The following is an 18010-nucleotide window of genomic DNA, read 5'->3' as shown; positions in this document are numbered from 1 at the left end:
GTGGCACAGCGGCACACGGGTGTGACTGTAACGCGACGGTTGTGAGTTTGATCCCCACTCGAGGAAGTGAAATATTTATTTACGTTTATATTTCCATTTATTCGCTCTGGTGTCGAGGCAAAACGCGGCGTTGAGTTCTGCCACTTAACACGCAATGCCTTCAGAACTCGGCAGAAAGTGAGGAACGGAGTGTCTTAACACTAGGTTCCCTCTGCCTGCCCTCCACCTGCTGTGTGCGGGATGCAGCGTGAAGCTAATTTATTATTTTTTTTTATATGTTTTTTAAATATATAAGTAATCTGAATTTCAACGTCTCCTAAATTATTAAAAAACAATTATTAAATTTAATTACAAAGTTAATGTAATAAGTGTTGTGTTGCGTTGCGTTGGCGTTGCCATAGCAACGTGTAAATGTGATCGAATGTATGGTGTACATACTCGTATGGCTACTCCTCCGTCCGTGCAATTGTCAAATATAAGTAGATACCTATGCGGAATGTTAGAAACGAGAAAAAAAAATATATAAATGTGTTTATTTGTTTAAACTTATTTGGTTGTGTACAATTACTTAACAGTCATTAGTCCAAGAGTGAGCGATGCCGGATCTTAATAATCATTGTTTGAGAAACATTATCAGCTCTCTTATGATAACGCTATTCTGAGTACATAACACTAATAGAACAGTGTAACGAAATTATCACTCAAGTAAATTTTGTTTTTAATATACGATTACTGAAAGATACTATATAGATAGCAATATAGAGGAACTCCCGAGTTTCGTGAAGCCCGCGTTTGATACTCGGTTCATAGCTACCAACGTGGCAGCCCTGCGACTCCTGCGAGTGGTCGCGGCCGCGCCTAATGTGGCAAGTTCTAAATGCTAGCGTGCCGTCATTGTTACTGGTGTCCTGTGCTCGCCGTCTGTGCACTGTGCACTGTGCACCGTGCATCACATGTACAGAGTCCGTCTGTACTCTGCACCTACATTGCGTGTTGAGTGGCGGAACCCAACGTCGCGCTTTGCATTGTTACTAGAGTAAACAAACTAAAATATTCATAAATAATAATCTATTTCATGGAGTTATTGCACGGGTACGGGGTGCTCACTGCCCATGGCGCTGCGAGATGAGGAGCTCCAAGCAGTCCTGGGAGTCCTGGGAGTCCACCGCCGCTGCGCGGAATGTTACCTATTAAAAGTCAAAATTTCAAACACTAGTACAAGAATAACTCTCCTGGGGTTTTTTCTAGTCGTCGTTATAGATATTGTGTAGATAAGTAGATAAACTTCACTTACATAAAACTAATATAAACTAGCACTAGACGCGTGCGGAGTACTAGCTAGTACCAGTAAGTACTTAGGTATAATGCTTTGTCTGCGTCGCGCTGTGTGGACACCATCGCAGATAAACAACAATAATTATATACCAGTCGACAATCGTCAACCTTATATTTGCCTGTAAATTATCAAATCCTACCCCCTACCCAACCTGCATGAAGGTCTAATGACACCTACAGACCCTACAGTTGAAGTATTGGCGACTTCGTTCTTTGACTGCCGACTGCAGTAGAACTACCAGGATACTAAGTGCAGTATCCTGGTAGTGAGAGGAATTCTTTGGAGCGGAGTGAGAGTGTTAAGACACGTCGCGTCATGCGTGTTGAGTGACGGCACACCGCGCCTTGTCTCGTCACTAGAGCGAAGAAATGAAAAATATTTTACCACCTGAGTGGGAATTGAACCTACGACCGTCGCGTTTAATGCCGCACGCTTGTGCCCTTGCGCTAAGACGGTCTTTGAAACCTTATGTTGACTTTAAAATAATTTTCGGTAACTTTATTGTACCGTGTATGGACAGAGGGGAATTAATAGTTTAGTGTTTGTATATTTATTAGTTGACAGCGTACTTAGTTAATGTTATAAAAAACAATTGAATGTTTGTCTATAGTACTTTACATACATAATAAATATAATATTTGGTATGCGCGTCGCGTCGGGTGAGGTGAGTGAGTGCTGATGGTATTGTTGCTACCAAACATGGAGTCAGCACAATAACGAACGATGTGCGTTAGACGTCGCAGTTCCCATCGGCTACGTGCGCCTCCATACATACGGGGACCTCCGCCCTAATATACATATATTATCACACAGGTATACTAAATAAATATTTCTGCTGACACAATCTTAAACTATATTTATGGAAGTATCTTATAGTTCCAGTTGCAATCCAGACAAAAAGGCTGCTAATGTTATTAATATGTACTTGATCTTCTACCGTATGTGTATGTACCGTGTACCGACCTGCATTAAATGTTCTATTTTTGTTTGTTTTCATGTGACGCCGCTTATTAGAGCGATAAAAACTAATTAAATGTAATCTTTCCCAGGAATGATGTGGGGTGAGGTGAGCCAGTGCAGCATCCCTTGGACTTATATTTCTCCGCTTTACGCCCGAATTGAAGTCGCAGCATTTACAACCAGGAGCCATCGCCCAGCATTGAATGATTTTATTAAATATTTATGTTAATTGAAATACCATGATCGAAGAAAAACAGCCTCAAACTATTTTAAGCAACCCACTCGGGGGAATAAAAAGTTAATACATTCATTTTCTCGCTCTGGCAACGAGCCAAAGCGTGGTTTAGATTCCTGCCACTACTTCAAGTATTCGGTGGAAAATGGGGAACGGAAGTGTCTTAATAGGAACGAAGTATCTTAACACTATATCCCCTCAGCCTACTCTGCTATGAGCGTGAAAATAATAAAATATTATAAAAATTATATAAAATCTGTTTTGCGCCTGTCGTTATGTCGTTTTAAATATATTACTTCATCTGACAGGTGCTGTTTCTTCAGATTCGGATTGTCTAAAACCTGGCAGAATTAAACAAGCTAATGATTTATTATTTATAAAATTAATATATTAGCTACCTATATTCATTTTATTTATTTTTTATTTAAAAAATCTCTCTTTTTATAAAATAGCAAACTAAAACAATATCTAATAAGAAATACCTGTGCCTAAAAGTATTTTCTTGTTAATTGTTTTGTCAAGGATATCGTTTGTGATTTATTTTACCTTCGCGTTGTATCCTGCCTTTTGTAGGATTTGCACAGAAAACCCAATTCCTCCATCGGGCGGTGCGCTGGGTGCGAAAAAGCCTTATAGAGAGAGAAAGCCAGTAGTAAAACAATAGGACTAGAATTTAGTTATTTTATAAAACCTTAGTTTACGTGTGCATACAGCACCCAACACCTGTATCTCCTATTAGGGAATATGGATGTCGGGTGGCGGTCACTTTGCCAGTTATTAGGGTAACCGAGATACAACAAATAGTATCCGACTTTCGTTACATTATAAATATTTAACATAGTTACAACTCCCAGCCAGAGCGCTTACAAATAAGTATATTAGGAGCAAATAATAGTTTTTACACTTTAGTATATTAAATTCAAAGGCGCTTGTAATTTGTTGGAATTTAGAAGTGTCTATCTCTAATATTATTCGATGTGTCATTTCTAATATATTTTTTTAAGTTTAGTTTTTTTAAATAATAAATAAACATAGATTAATTTTCCTATTTTTTGTATATATATAATACAAATATATAATCCGAGGTGTGATAGGAGGCGGGTACGGGTCAAATTATAATTTTGGAATGAAGAATTGAGTGAAGTAAAGAAATGAACTAATACTTATTTTTAATATTAACATTCCCCCAGCTCCCAGTGTTGATAGCGTAGGAAGTTAATGTTTCATGTCACATTTACTTACTTTTTAAACTTTTTACTTTATATGTTTGTGTTTTATATGTTTATATGTGTAGTTTGTATCAAGTGTCTCATTTTATATGAGTAATCAGGTAAATAAAACAAGTTATTTTTTTACAAATTTATTCAGTTCGATCCCTGTCTGAAGCAGCAGGCAGCAGGCGGCAGTAGGCGCTACTCCTGTCACATATGATACGCAGCAATTACATTATGACAAATATTAGTATTTACATTTTTATACTTGTATGTTTATATCTCTAAACTTTGAGCTGTGCATCGAATTTATTTTGGATTGACACAAGTGTTTATCGATGCATTCTTAATATAAATAAACATTTCCGTAAAACTTACTCATGCAATCTTCATTTGAATGTCACAAGTTACAATGAAACATTACATTGTTTCAATAGATACAACTAATACCTAGATAAATGCTCCTAGCGGCTACAAGTCATATTCATCAAATGTAATGTAATCCACAATATCGTCCTTAAACACTAAAATTGATAAATTTTCTTCATCCAAAATCGAAGGCACAGCGTCACGTCGGTGACCCTCAGTAGCAGGAACTCCAAAAATAAAAATTAAACTATAAGATACGTGTAATACTATAGCAGGAGGAGAGCTCAGTCACCGGTGCGGCGGCAGGAAGCCGAGCGCGGTGAGCGCCGCGTCGGCCGCGGCCACGAGCGGCGCGCGCCAGCGCCACAGCGCGGTGTCGCGCACGGGCTGCGCGCGCAGCTCCGCGCACGTCTTGCTGAGCGCCGTGACGCAGTCGGCGCGGTAGTGTTGCAGGCGCGCATGGCGCGTGTCCAGACCGTAGGACGAGCACGCGCCGCCCAGGCACGCCAGCGGGAAGTGGTTGTGCAGCGCCAGCACGCGGTCCGTCGAGTGGAACGCCTTCACGTACTGGCCCGGCTTGGTGAAGTTACGCGTGCGGTACACGTGCTGCAGCATGTGCAAGTAGCGCGGCACGCCCTCCTCCCAGGTGTGCTCGTGCTGCAACGAGTCCAGGTAGTACAGGTTGGAGGCGTGGTAAGAGGAGCGCGGCGGCTTGCCCGGAGCCGGCGTGGCCAGCGGCAGCACGCGTCGCATCAGCGAGCTCCAGTCGCCGTCCTCCAGCGGCACGATCACCTCGTCGATGTCGAGCAGCGCCAGCCACCTATACTGGTACATGTGGCGGTAGAGGCAGTCGTTGTACGGAATCAGTTCCATCTGTCGCTTGTGAGTCGTCTTCTTTGTTAGGTACATGTGCTGGAGGCCAGGCAGGTTCGGTTGACCTCCGGGCAGGGTTATAGGCGTCACTTCGGTCACGCCGAGCTCGTTGTAATAGTTTAAAACTTTTGTAATATTCGGATGTACTTGGAGTTCGTAGAAAAATATTTTGTCTGCGCCTAACAACCGGATAAGCTCAATCCACTCGACGAGGCGGACGGAGAGGTCCTCGTGGAGAAAGTCGAGGCCCTTCACGCAAACTGCGAACTCCTTCTGCGTCGCAGGCGGCTTGGGGCGGTCGTTGTGCACGCGCAGGTTGTTGGTGGCGCGGTCGCAAGGGTCGACCACGATGGACACGGAGGCGGGCACCAGGTGGCGCACCTCCGCGGGCAGCACGCATGCCAGCAGGTAGGGCTGCAGCACGCCGTCGCGGTAGTTGCCCCACTTGTTGTTCCACACGTACTTGTACTCCAGATTGCGCACCACCACGGGCGCCTCGCGCTCCTCGAACCACAGCTGGCAGTGCGTGGTGAGTGTCGGCTTTATGCGGTCGTGCACGCCCAACACGCGCACCGCCGGCCCGATGCGCGATGTGTTTCGCGCATCCAGGTACGCGCCGTAGAAGTGGAACACGTCAGTCTTGACGCGGAGGGTTTGCCAGTACGTGTTGTGGAACTCCAGGTCGTAGATGGAGGGGAAGGGGGCGCAGTCCTTCTTCTTGTAGTACTTGTTCTTATCGTTGCGGTGCTTATGCCAGTAGGCGAGCGGCAGCGAGGGCAGACGGCGCTCGGCGTCGGCGCGCAGCTCGTCCTCGGAGAGAACGCGCGTGTCGGTGGCGGGCAGCGCGGGCGCGGGCGGCGCCGTGGAGGCGGCCGGCGTGCTGCCCGCTTCGGACTGCAGCAGGAGGCGTGCGGGCGGCGCGGGGGGCCCGGGGCGGGCGCGCGGCGGGGGGCCCTGCAGCCGCGGCAGCGCCAGCCCCGCCAGCGCGCCCCAGCACACCAGCGCCGCCAGCCAGCGTAGCCGCGCGCGCCCCGACCCGCTCCACCGCGCGCACCACCCCCGCATGGCCTGCAACGCGACAAATAAACTAACATTAGCATAATTTAAAATATGTCTTAAAAAGTACCTACTCGACATACAAAAAGCAATGTTTACATAGTATGCATGGGTGCACGATTTTTGATTTGCAGCTACCAAAAGTAGCAATTGTCACAGGACACAGGGCACGACGCACAGGGCGCGGCACACAGGGCACAGCTCACAGTGCACAGGGCGCGGCGCACAGGGCACAGGCACATGTGGTTATATCATAATGCGCTTTTCGTCGTCACACGTATGTACATATTATGTTCGTCTTCACAATTTAACGATATAGTTCTCATCATAGCTTCATAACACTGAAATATTTTCCTGAGCTGTATTATAAAATCACTCAATTTTAAAATTTAGACAAAATTTGACCAAACCTAAGAGTCTAACAAAATAATCGTATTCCTCTACAAAGTGTACATGACCGCGAAGTGACAGCGAGGTGCTGTCAGAGTTGGCGACGTCTCATTGCCAATATTTAACTTTTTAATGCGCTAATACTAGCAGCTTTATCATTATCTGTGGAGATGTGCCTCAAATGTAGGGGGGCCGTGTATGACTTAAATAATACTTTTACATAGTAATGTTAGCAGCGCTAGTTGCATTTCTTGAAATACTGCTGCAACAGGAAGCCGCGCCTGCTGCCTGCTCCTGCTGCTGCTGGGACACTTACTAGGAGAATTGTTACAGAACTGTTTAATTGTATTCTATTACTAATCTCTCCCGCGTCGTGGTCGACTGAGCGCTTGCGTCATCCGCATTATAACAAATTGCCTTAAAATCAATATTGATTTTGAATTCATTTACAATATTTAGAACGAATTGTGTAAGAGGTCATTGCGAATGTGTTATACGAGAATTCAACGAAACGAAAATTCATATTCAACAGTTGACGTTGCTCACGACGAGTACAGCACGACTAGGACGCGTCCGGAGAGCCGACACCGTTTGTAAGACTTGGACATGTTGCTACCGTTCACTTACATTTTTTAAATATATTTTTTAGCTTCACACTTTATTCCGACTATAGAGACACTTTGTTGTCCACGTCCGCGCAATTTTCAAAATATTTGGTATTGCGAGGCAGAGCGAGGCAGGAGGCGCATCGTCTTGTTACCATATTAAACAAATGAAAGTAATTATTTTCTCCAAGTGAGAATGGAACCCACGACCGCCACGCTGTGCCGCTGTAAATATCCTTCTATCATGTTTAAATGTAGAACTTCTCACACAGCACGTCCTTATGTGTGAGAAGTGGGCGCTGCAGCACTCTGCAGTCGCGGTCGTTAGGGCGTCGGGGGCAGAGGCCGACTATTTTAGAATATAGTTAGTAAACATTATGTTACCAACTAAGTTCGACTTAGAGCAGTTGTCGTAATAGATGTACGTATTTAGAACACTGATTAAATATAAAATAATAACGTAAACAAAACCGAATTAATTGTATCATGGCACGCTACAATTCACATAATAGATTAAAACATCAAAGTATGTAATTGTAAAATGTTCTATTGAATTGTAATTAATAGATTTAATACAATTTAAAGTCACATTGTACCTACTCAGTTGAGTACAACAAGCACATAAATACATATTTAAGGTCCCATCGTGATTGTGGGGTGCGGACGCCAGAGCTGGCTGCAGCTGCGAGGCGTCGTTTCATACATACATAATATGGTCTCTGAATATCTTCAACAATCGGTTAAATAAACCGATTTTGAAGACGCTCTATGTATCTCTTCTCTACTCAGTATATAATAAAACAGTAAAAATATTTTGAATAAAGAATAGAAAGCAAAATTTTTTTTTTGTTTCTCGTCTGTCTGTCTGTATGTATGTATGGTCACGATTATCTCAGAAAGTGCTGAACCGATTTACTTCAAACTACTCTACTACAACTACTCACCAATTGCTTTGTTTTAACTCAACTTAACATCTAAAGTTTATTTCATCAAAATCGGTTCATTAAAAAAAAAGTTATCAGCATTTGAACGAGTTTGCCTGCAAATATATAGCAATGCATATCTATACTTATAATAAATCTGTATTTGTTTGTGATAAATTTGTATTTTTAACCGACTTTTAAAACAAGGAGGAAGTTCTAAATTAAATATTTTCGATTCGATATTCGATTAATTATTTTGGATTTGATTTCGATATTGGATTATTCGATTCGATTTGGGCATTTTTGCAATATGCAATCATTACAGTTATTTTACAAAAATTATTTCAAAAACAACTGGTTGGTGGTGTACACCTAAAGATATTGAAAAAACACAACTGTTGAATAGAAAAATTATGCATTTTCTGCAAGCTTTACGATTTACATTTATTAATTTTCGATTTACACGTTTTTCTCAGAGACGTATCTATCGTGTAAATCGGGGGATAGGTGTATATTCTTTTCGTAAAAGAAAATTTTATAATGTCAATGAAAACTATGTTTACGTGTAACTTAAGACATTCTGAAAATAGATGTTCCTTTTTTTATCTTCACGCTGGATCCCTCCCGCACAAAGCAGGATAAGCAGCCTGGGTACCTAATGTTAAAATAATCCGTGACTCTTCCGTTCCCCATTTTCCGCCGAATTCGCAGGCGCTGCGTGTAAAGTGGCAGAACTATTAAATAGAGAAAACATATAACATATTCCATTTTCTAAAATAGGAATCGAAGCTAGCTATTTAGAAGAACCCACTCACACGTCTTCCTGCTGACGAGCCAAGGATAATTGCGAACGACAGAAGACGACCGACCTCATGTGGAGTGACTCGGAACGGTCACGGCGGCGTGCACCCAACAGTACTATATATTATAAACCATTACATACTCTATTTCAATCGGTTTAGTGACTATAATACAATGTATATTAGTCAACGCTAAGATTCAAACAGTTTACGAGGACGAGGTGCTTCTAAACGTGATTTAATACAATTCACTACAATTACTGTGAGATAATACATATAAATAATATAATTTACACTACTTTAATACAATACAGAAATATGATATTGCATTTATTGGCAACAATTGTCACAGACAGTCACAGTACATCATACATAATATGAGATGTTAAGAGTTAAAAGAAATATAAAAAGCATCTTCGCACATGACCTTGGGCTCCGAACGCAAGGCACGCGCGTATAAGGTAATTGAGCGATGACCACATCGCTCGTGAAGCCTTCACTCCCTAGCAAAAACCGTCACGATTACCGTGATTTGAGAGTAGATGATGACGAGCCGGTGAGCTCACATCCCACCACCTTCCACTTCCTATATCAGGCGGGAGGGGCGCGGGAGGGGCGCGCGTGCTGTTTTATTTTAACATCCTGAACAGATTATTTAAAATTGCAACAATTATATATATTTCATTTTCTAACATGATGTTTGCAAAAGAAATAACAAGTGAACATTGTTTTATTTCTCAGAAAAAGCGAACGTCTACCGGATGAGGGGATGATGGACGCTATCAGCGCATCCTGTTCTTTTACTTTGTAACATGTATTTGTGATGTACTGTGGGGCCAGTGACAACCCCGGCGACCCCGCTCTCCTACTCAAATGTCTTGAGCGTAACCTGACTTAGCATGACGTATAAGTAAATTGTTTCTGTAATAATTGATACTATTTACTGCGTAGGTACTCTTCATTTGCGCTCCAGTAAAGACGACATCTTTGCATGTAAATTATTATAAAATAGCGGATATTGCATTAAAATGTATGCAGCCCGAGGCCCGATGCGGCGTCCCGGCGCCGGCCGGTGGGGCTGCGGGGCTGCGGGGCCGCGGGGGTCGTCGTCCTCGCCGGACGTGCGGGTCTCATGCGCGTGCGCGTTGCGCGTATTGCAAGCCCTATCTTTAGTTCGTAGGGCATTTTGCAATATTATTTAAATTCTACCACCTCGAACCATAAAATATCAACATACTCTTTTTAGGTTTTTATTTAATAGACATGTGTTAAAAAAATTTAGGTGCATCTGAAAATACTTAGTAAAATCGTGATTAGGAGAATAATAACTACCTACATCCAAATTGATAATATTGTCATATATGAATCCTTTTAGTTAGATAGTATTATTAAAGAGAAGAAAATTTTGTTTTTTCCAGGCGTTTAGGACCACCGGCTTTTATGATTTAGATTCAAAGATGTACTTAAATTTACACTTACACAATTATTTAAATCTATGCTAATATAATAAAACGGAAGAGTTTGTTTGTTTGTTTATTTGTTTGAACGCTAAGATCTCTGGATCTACTGGTCCGATTTACTATGTTTTTGTTTTGTATGAAAGCTGCATTCTTCAGAAGTGTTATAGGCTATATAATATTACATTATACATATGTACTAATAAATTAAAATACTTTCTAATTTGACATGCAATTTATTCTGCCATGTTAATAACAACCGTCGTTGCTAAGCACCGGTTTGCAAAGTTTCTTTGTTGTTTTAAGAAAACGTCACCCAAAATGAACTTATATTTTAATATTCATCCTTATAAAAATAAATATATTATATAATATTTAATAAATATTCCTATAGTTCAAGCAGGCGTAGCCGCGTCCGGGTCCACTAGTACAATATATAATTATTTAAACAAAAATACTTGTTTGTAAAAATAAGTTATAAAAAAACTATCATAAAACTTTTTCAATAAAAAAAGATGATACAAAAGGTTGTACCTCAGCAGCCTTGCTCTATCTATGATTACAACCACTTCGTCCCGCACAGGAGAGCGCGGCGGGCGCGGCGGGCGCGGGGTGGCGGGTGAGGCGCAGGTTCCACTTTTATACTATATATGTAAGTGTAAATGTTCACGCTAATGCTCATATTTGCTTAGAACGCGCTGCTCACTGATGTACTTAATAATACCTTTAAATATTCAATATCCTGTTCTAAAGTAAATATATTATTAAAAACTCATTGTCTACGTATGTTACGATATCATGACGAGTTCTAACGCCTGTACTATATATATATGTACACTACACATACATTACCAGGCAGCGCGTTGTGCCCTTCAGAGAAGCAAACAAATACAAATATAAGGTTCCCAAGTCGAGCCGAGGGGACATTATAATTGCAAACCGTCATCTAATGGATTGTCGTCTAACCGCATGCACCGACACCCCCCCCCCCCCCTCCATCGCGCCCCACTCGCAGGCACCCGCAGCGAGTCCCGACCTCCTCCCGACAAGGAAACGCGTCCGACTGGTTTTGTACGAGCAGAGGGCGCGAGGGGCAACAACCCAAGTGTTTTGTGAGGAACTAAAAGCTCGCAGCTGCGCCTCTTTGTACGTCGAGTGCAGGAGACGAGAGACGACAGCGGAGAGCGGAGAGCGGAGAGCGGAGAGGGCGGCGGGGCGCACTCACTATAGGGCTTCTTATCCGAACATTGATTCGAGAGCACTTTTAATGAACTTTATAATGAAGAGTGCTTAAAGCCCCTTCCAGATCCGATTCGGCCTTGCTTCGGTGAGGTCGCACAATTGGGCTATTATATTTATTTCGATCCCTTGTCGAAGTGATACTGTATTTATATTAGTGTTGTGCTGCGGATTCCTGCGACTGCTGAGCTGCGTGGCGTCCTGCTGCGCTGCGTTGCCCTGTGGTTGCCGAGTCCCGCATCGCTCGTTTCCAGCGTCCGGATTGTTTGTTCAGTAAGTGAATACACAGTTGTTATTAGATAGGTACTCACCTACTGTTCACCGACGGTAGATTTTGCTTGTTATATATAGTGTTAGTTTTAAAGCACACACCCCGTCCCTCGCCGCATGGTGAGGGGAGAGACAAAGCATGGCCGGCCTCAGTAGCTCCGAGCTGCTGAGGTACTTAGAGACCTTCCACGGGGAGGCATTCAACGCCGTGATGAAGTTCGCGCAAACGCGACACGATGCGCCTAGCTCGCCTAGCGCGCCAGAGGTCGGCCCGGATGCCGATATGCAGCCTTCAGCTGCCGGCCCGAGTGCCGAAGATGAGCCGTTGTTCTCCGGTGGGCCTTGCGACCTCGGAGTCGCCCCGCCGAGGGAGCATTCTCGTGCCCCTACGCCGATCCAGACTGAGGTAGAGATGGAGGAGGGCACTTGCCTGTCCTCCGATTCGGACGATGACGGTTTCGAGACCGTCGGATCGCGCTCGGCCAAGCGTAAGGCCAGGGCCCCTAAGGCCCCCCCCCCCGCCCAAAAAGGCGAACAAACCCGACGGCCGGCGTTCCCGCGCGAACGACTTAACGGTTTTCCCCTCCCCTGCCCCCGCCTCTGCGGTTGAGCGGGAAGAGGATGTACCCCCCCGCGCGCCCCGCGTTAAACCCCCGCCGCCCATTTATGTGCAAGATAAGCACAAATGGGGCAAGGTGTCGCAGTGGCTCAATAGCCACAATGTCCAATATTCCACCGCGCGCTTAACGCAGGTTGGAATCAAAATCCAAGTTAGGTCTTCGTCGGAACACCGACAATTTACCTCTTTCCTTCGTGAGTACCAGATAGGGTACCACTCTTACGCCCTGGAGGACGAGCGCCAATTGCGCGTCGTTCTCAAGGGCATTCCCAAAGAGATCGAAGTCGATCTCGTGTTAGATGACCTTCGTAGCAAAGGCTACCCCGTGCGCCAGGCGCACCGTCTCTATAATTCGCGTACCAAAGCGAAATTCGATATCGTGTTAGTCATCCTTGACCTCACTAAGGAGGGAAAGGAAATATTCAATCTGAGGTCGGTGTGTTCTCTCACCGGCATCAGAGTCGAACCCCCACATACGAGGGGTCTCATTGGGCAGTGTCATCGCTGCCAATTATACGGGCACTCTGCCCGCAATTGTTTCGCGCGGCCTAGGTGCGTTAAGTGCCTAGACGATCACGCGACTGCGGATTGTCCCCGCAAAGTCCCCGATCCCGCTGTGCCCCCAAGCTGCGTGCTATGCGAGACGCAGGGCCATCCCGCGAACTATCGCGGATGTTCCCGCGCGCCGCGCAGACGCACTAGGCGCGGAGGCAAAAAGCGCACCTCCAATAAAAAGGAGCCGGTTCCTACTCAATACGAGCCCGCCCCTCTCCCTAAAGAGAATGCGTGGTTTAAACCCGCACCTACACCGGTCGTCGCCCTCGCCGCGGCACCGGTACAGCCGCCTACCCCTCAGGTAGCGGCTCCCCGCCCCGCGCTCGCGCCTTCCGGCGCGACCGCGATCGCGCCCTTGCGCCCGGCGCCTTCCCGCGCCGCGCCCGCGCCCGCACCCGCGCATTCCCGCGCCGCGCCCGCCCCCTCTTCTAACGCTAGCGACTTAGCACTTGTGTTAAGATTCGCTAGATGTTTTGATTTCAAAGAAATCAAAGTCCTCGCGGCGAAACTTAGGAACACGAACGGTTCCGACGATCGCGCTCAAGTTATTATAGATCATATAGATCTCATCGAAGCCATTCAAGGCTTCGTCGCGGTTTAAATTTTTCCAATGGCGGTCATAAATAGATTTACCCCACGGCCCGCTGACTCGCAACTCGCGCGTATTAAACCTAGAGCCCTGTCAATAGCGACCTTTAACGCAAACGGTGTCAAACGCCAAAAAGAGGCTGTGAGCGCCTTCGCGCACGCCCATCAAATAGATATCTTATGTATACAGGAGACTTTTCTTAAACCTGCTGTTCGTAGTCCTGGCATTGCGAACTACAGGATTGTAAGGAATGATAGAGCCACCCACGGTGGAGGCACTATGATTTATTACAAGAAGAATTTACACTGTATACCACTCGACCCTCCGTCTCTCGAAGCAGCCGAGGCGTCGGTGTGTCAGGTATTCCTCACAGGCCATCAGCCTTTAATTATAGCTTCAGTTTATCGTTCGCCGTCTAGGCAATTATTAGAAAGCGACATTTTGGCGCTACTTAGTATGGGAGACTCGGTCCTTCTGATCGGGGATTTCAATTGCAAACATAGACTTTGGAATTCGTCGGTGACTAATGTCAGCGGCAAGAGGCTTCTAGCCTTCACAGAGAAATATAACGCTTGTGTTATAGGCCCGCCTTCTCCCACTCGCTTTAGTGTCCTCGGCACAGGCGATGTACTCGATATTGCCATACTTTCGAACGTTGCACTGTCGCAACGTTCAATAGATACCATTCTCGACCTAGATTCGGACCATCGTCCTGTCATTCTCAAGTTAGGTGACGAGCGCCCCTCTGGCCCTCCCACCAAAACTGTGGTCGACTGGAGGAGATTCGCGAAGCTCCTCCGCTCGAATGAATCCCCTCTTAAGGAATTAATACCTGGCATCGCCGACTCCGCGGCGCTAGCGATAGACGCGGCGAATAAATTTACCGATTATATTTTAAATACAATCCAGAGTTGTTCGAAAGAGGTAACAAACTTACCCGACGGTAGGTTTGATATCTCAGAAAAGCTCAGGCGATTGATTAGACGCAGGAACGTAGCTATGCGACGACACGATACATACCCGACTGACAAAAATCGTAGGGAATTTTACAGATTAAAGAGGAGAGTTCGATTCGAATTCGAACTTCTGCGCGGTGAGTCGTGGGATAAGAAGCTCGAGGGGCTCGCTCCATCGCACCAGGCATTCTGGGCGCTGTCGCGAGCTTTTAGAGTCGATTGTCTCTCGACTATGCCTCCTCTAGTTAGGTCAGATTGTTCAATTGCCGCCGATGACACCGAAAAAGCGGAATGTCTCGCTGACAGTTTAGAGGCTCAATGTACCCCGAGTAGTCAGCCCTGCGATCCGAGCCACATTGCGCGTGTGGATTCCGCGGTCGCAGAATGGGCGCTGACGCCCCCGCAAGGGGAACCGCTCCGCCCGACCTCTGAAGACGAGGTCAAAGTCATCATCAAAAACCTCAAAGATAGGAAGGCCCCGGGGCCCGATAAATTGTCTAATAGAATGTTCAAGTCCCTACCGGCTCAGTTCATATCTCTATTGGTCATTATTTTCAATTCCCTTCTTAAGTCGTGCTCATTCCCCGACGAATGGAAGGAGGCCATAGTCATAGGCATTCCCAAGCCTAATAAGCCGCGGAATATCCCGTCCAGTTATCGACCTATCAGCCTTCTCAGCTGTTTAGGTAAAATTTACGAGAGAATCATTCTCGTTAGACTCTCAGAGGTGGTAGAGGCCGACTCTCTGCTCTGCAATGAGCAATTCGGTTTCAGAAAGAAACATTCCGCCATACATCAAGTCCACCGTGTTGTAGAGCATATAGCTCGATACAACCTTAGGGATCCTTCTCACAGCAATACAGCTGCTATTTTTCTCGATATAGCGAAAGCTTTCGATAAAGTCTGGCATAACGGCTTGATTTACAAGCTGCGCGCCGTTTACGGCTTGCCAGACTGTCTCGTACACATCCTGCGGGACTTTCTCTCGAATAGATACTTTCGCTATAAAGTCGAAGGCACTCTCTCTTCCCCCCGCCTCCTCCGCGCAGGCGTGCCACAAGGCTCTACGCTAAGTCCTATCCTGTACTCGTTGTACTCCAGTGATATCCCGCTCACTCCGGGTGTTCACCTGGCTATGTACGCCGACGATACAGCCCTCTTCACAACCTCGCGTTGTACTATCCTATTAAAAGATCGACTCCAGAAAGCGGCCCGCGCACTCGGTGAGTGGTTCCGCCAATGGAGAATCGAAGTCAATCCCGAGAAGAGTAAAGCAATACTCTTCCCTCTCAATAAAAATATTAGAGTCTCTACCATCCATCTCTTAGACAAACCCATTCCCTGGGAAAAACAGGTCAAATATCTAGGTGTCACTCTAGACTCTAGATTAACTTTCAAACCCCACATTACAAAAGTCTGCAATAAAGCAAAGTACATTCTCAATAGATTATATTATCTCATAAACAAGAATAGTAAAATGTCACTTAGAAATAAGCTGACACTATACAAAGCTTGTATTAGACCTGTCCTCACTTACGCTTGCGTTGCGTTCGCGCACACCAAGCTTGCTCCCTTGCAAAAAGTGCAAAATAAATTCCTGCGCATCGCATCAGGTTCCCCCTGGTACGTGCGTAATGTCGACCTACATAGAGATTTTGAACTGGAATCGATTCACGAGCACTGCAAACGCTTAGCGAAGCGCTACTTTGAGCGCGCAGGCTCGCACGCGAACCCCCTCGTCGCCGCGGCGTGTAATTACACGCCTCACGCGATTCGTAGACGCCCGCGTAGCGTCCTCTTAGACCCCGATGACGCCATTACCGTAGCAAACGGCCCGTACGTAGGTAGGAAACACACTACACACGCACGACACACACACCGTCGTCGCCGGAATCGACGACGTAGTCTAGCTTATCTCACGGCCCGGCGGCGCCTCGGCGCCGTCGGGTCCAGCGGTTAGGGACCGTTAGCTCCCTTAGATTAGTCTAATTTTATCCCCCGGTCGCGGCTTCTGTGTCGCGGCCGGCTTTGCTTAGAATAGGGAAACTCCCAGCCCGCTCGACGACCGCAAGCCGAGGTTCGAGCCCCGCAGGGGGCGCCCTTGCGTCGTCGGCACTCCCCACAGGCAGCCACACAGTGCCTGCATATTTTCAGGGACAGAGTACCCTCTTCCCTACCCACCCGGTGTCGCTGTAAAGGCCAGTAAGGCTAACAGCATTAAAGTCAAGTCCGAAAAAAAAAAAAAAAAAAAAAAAGCCCCTTCCTCTAAAGAAACTGAGAATAGATATTATTATAAATGTATTTTTCATATGTATTTTCCCGTTTACTTTCAAGAATATTGTATAAATTTCTATATTATTTATATTTTATATGATTTTTATTTTTAATCAAATTTTATGCTATAAAAGTATACAGGACATAAAAATTAAACAGGGCGGGACATATGTTGAGAAACCCGAAAAATAGACTAATTTAATTACTGAGTAGTATCCTCGAAATGGGAAAGAAATCAATGCAGACAAATGAAGCGTTGGGAAGACGACATTAAAAGGGTGGCCGGACCTGTTTGGAGGAGAACCTAGGAGAGGTCTTTGTCGAAGCCCAGGCTTCGAAGGAGGAAAATTATCGCTATTGTTAAATTTAAACTTTGAAAAGAAAAAAGCAGCAATAAATGCTTATGTTACTTATTTATTTTTCTCCAATAATATTTTTCAGTATTGAATGATTGTATTGTGAGTTATAATCTAAGAGCTCGAGATTCTCTGCGAGATGTTTTCAAAGATGCTGGTATTATTACAGTTGCTTCCCAATTTATATACTATAATATTCTCTTTGTCCGACAAAATATACATTGTCATAGAAAAAATAGCGACAGTCATACGATAGGAACGAGAAATAAAGATAAGCTTGTTACACCAAGTTTTCGCCTCCAGAAAGTTAATAAATCCTTTATGGGTCTGAGTATGCGTGTATATAATAAAATTCCGCAGTGTATTCTTAGTTTGCCACTTCCAAAATTTATAATATCAGTAAAAAAAATTCCAACAAGTAAAGCTTATTGCACTGTTCAAGAATATTTAGAGGATAAGCATGTATGGAATCAATGTCCATTGAATGTAATGCAGGATAGCTGCCAGCTAATGTAATAGATTGTACCATTGATTTTGAAAAGAACAACTGTTGAGTTTCTTGCCGGCTCTTCTCAGCAAAACTGCCTTCCGGACTTGCGGTAGCTTTTTATTCATATGTTCATTCGACGATTCAAAAGTGCTTATAATAATTGCCTATTTGAATAAAGAATATTTTTATTTTGAATTTGTAAATTGTAAATATAATAATCTGAAAATCGTACAACGTTTACACTTCAAACTTCACCAGAAGCGTAAGAATCCTGTCATGTACGTAGGTACTATATGCAAGTCAGAAAATTTATAAGAAAAATAAATGTTAGAATAAAAATAGTTGGATTAGCGAGCCACAACTGTACCCGCATAAACTCCCCGCACTGCAGTCCGCGACCAAATAAAACAAACAAGCGCCCACTCAGCACTGGCTGCTGCAGAAATA

General features: G+C 44.7%; 1 protein-coding gene across 2 annotated transcripts in view; it reads right to left on the bottom strand.

Moving 5' to 3' along the window:
- Window positions 1–3875: 3875 nt before the first annotated feature.
- The window catches only part of LOC146540829 (uncharacterized), a 57974-nt gene continuing 43839 nt past the window's right edge, over window positions 3876–18010 (bottom strand). For both annotated transcript variants that reach the window (XM_085206843.1, XM_085206842.1), the window contains exon 2: window positions 3876–6052. In XM_085206843.1, the coding sequence (XP_085062969.1) occupies window positions 4400–6049 (1650 nt within the window). In that variant the 5' untranslated portion in view covers window positions 6050–6052 and the 3' untranslated portion in view covers window positions 3876–4399. The remainder of the gene's footprint in view (window positions 6053–18010) is intronic.

Source organism: Heliconius melpomene, chromosome 2 (assembly GCF_056956725.1).
Source record: "Heliconius melpomene rosina isolate 202511_hmr_F chromosome 2, ASM5695672v1, whole genome shotgun sequence".
Lineage (NCBI taxonomy): Eukaryota > Metazoa > Arthropoda > Insecta > Lepidoptera > Nymphalidae > Heliconius > Heliconius melpomene.
Note: the sequence above shows the minus strand (reverse complement) of the source record. Positions and strands in the feature narration are given on the sequence as shown.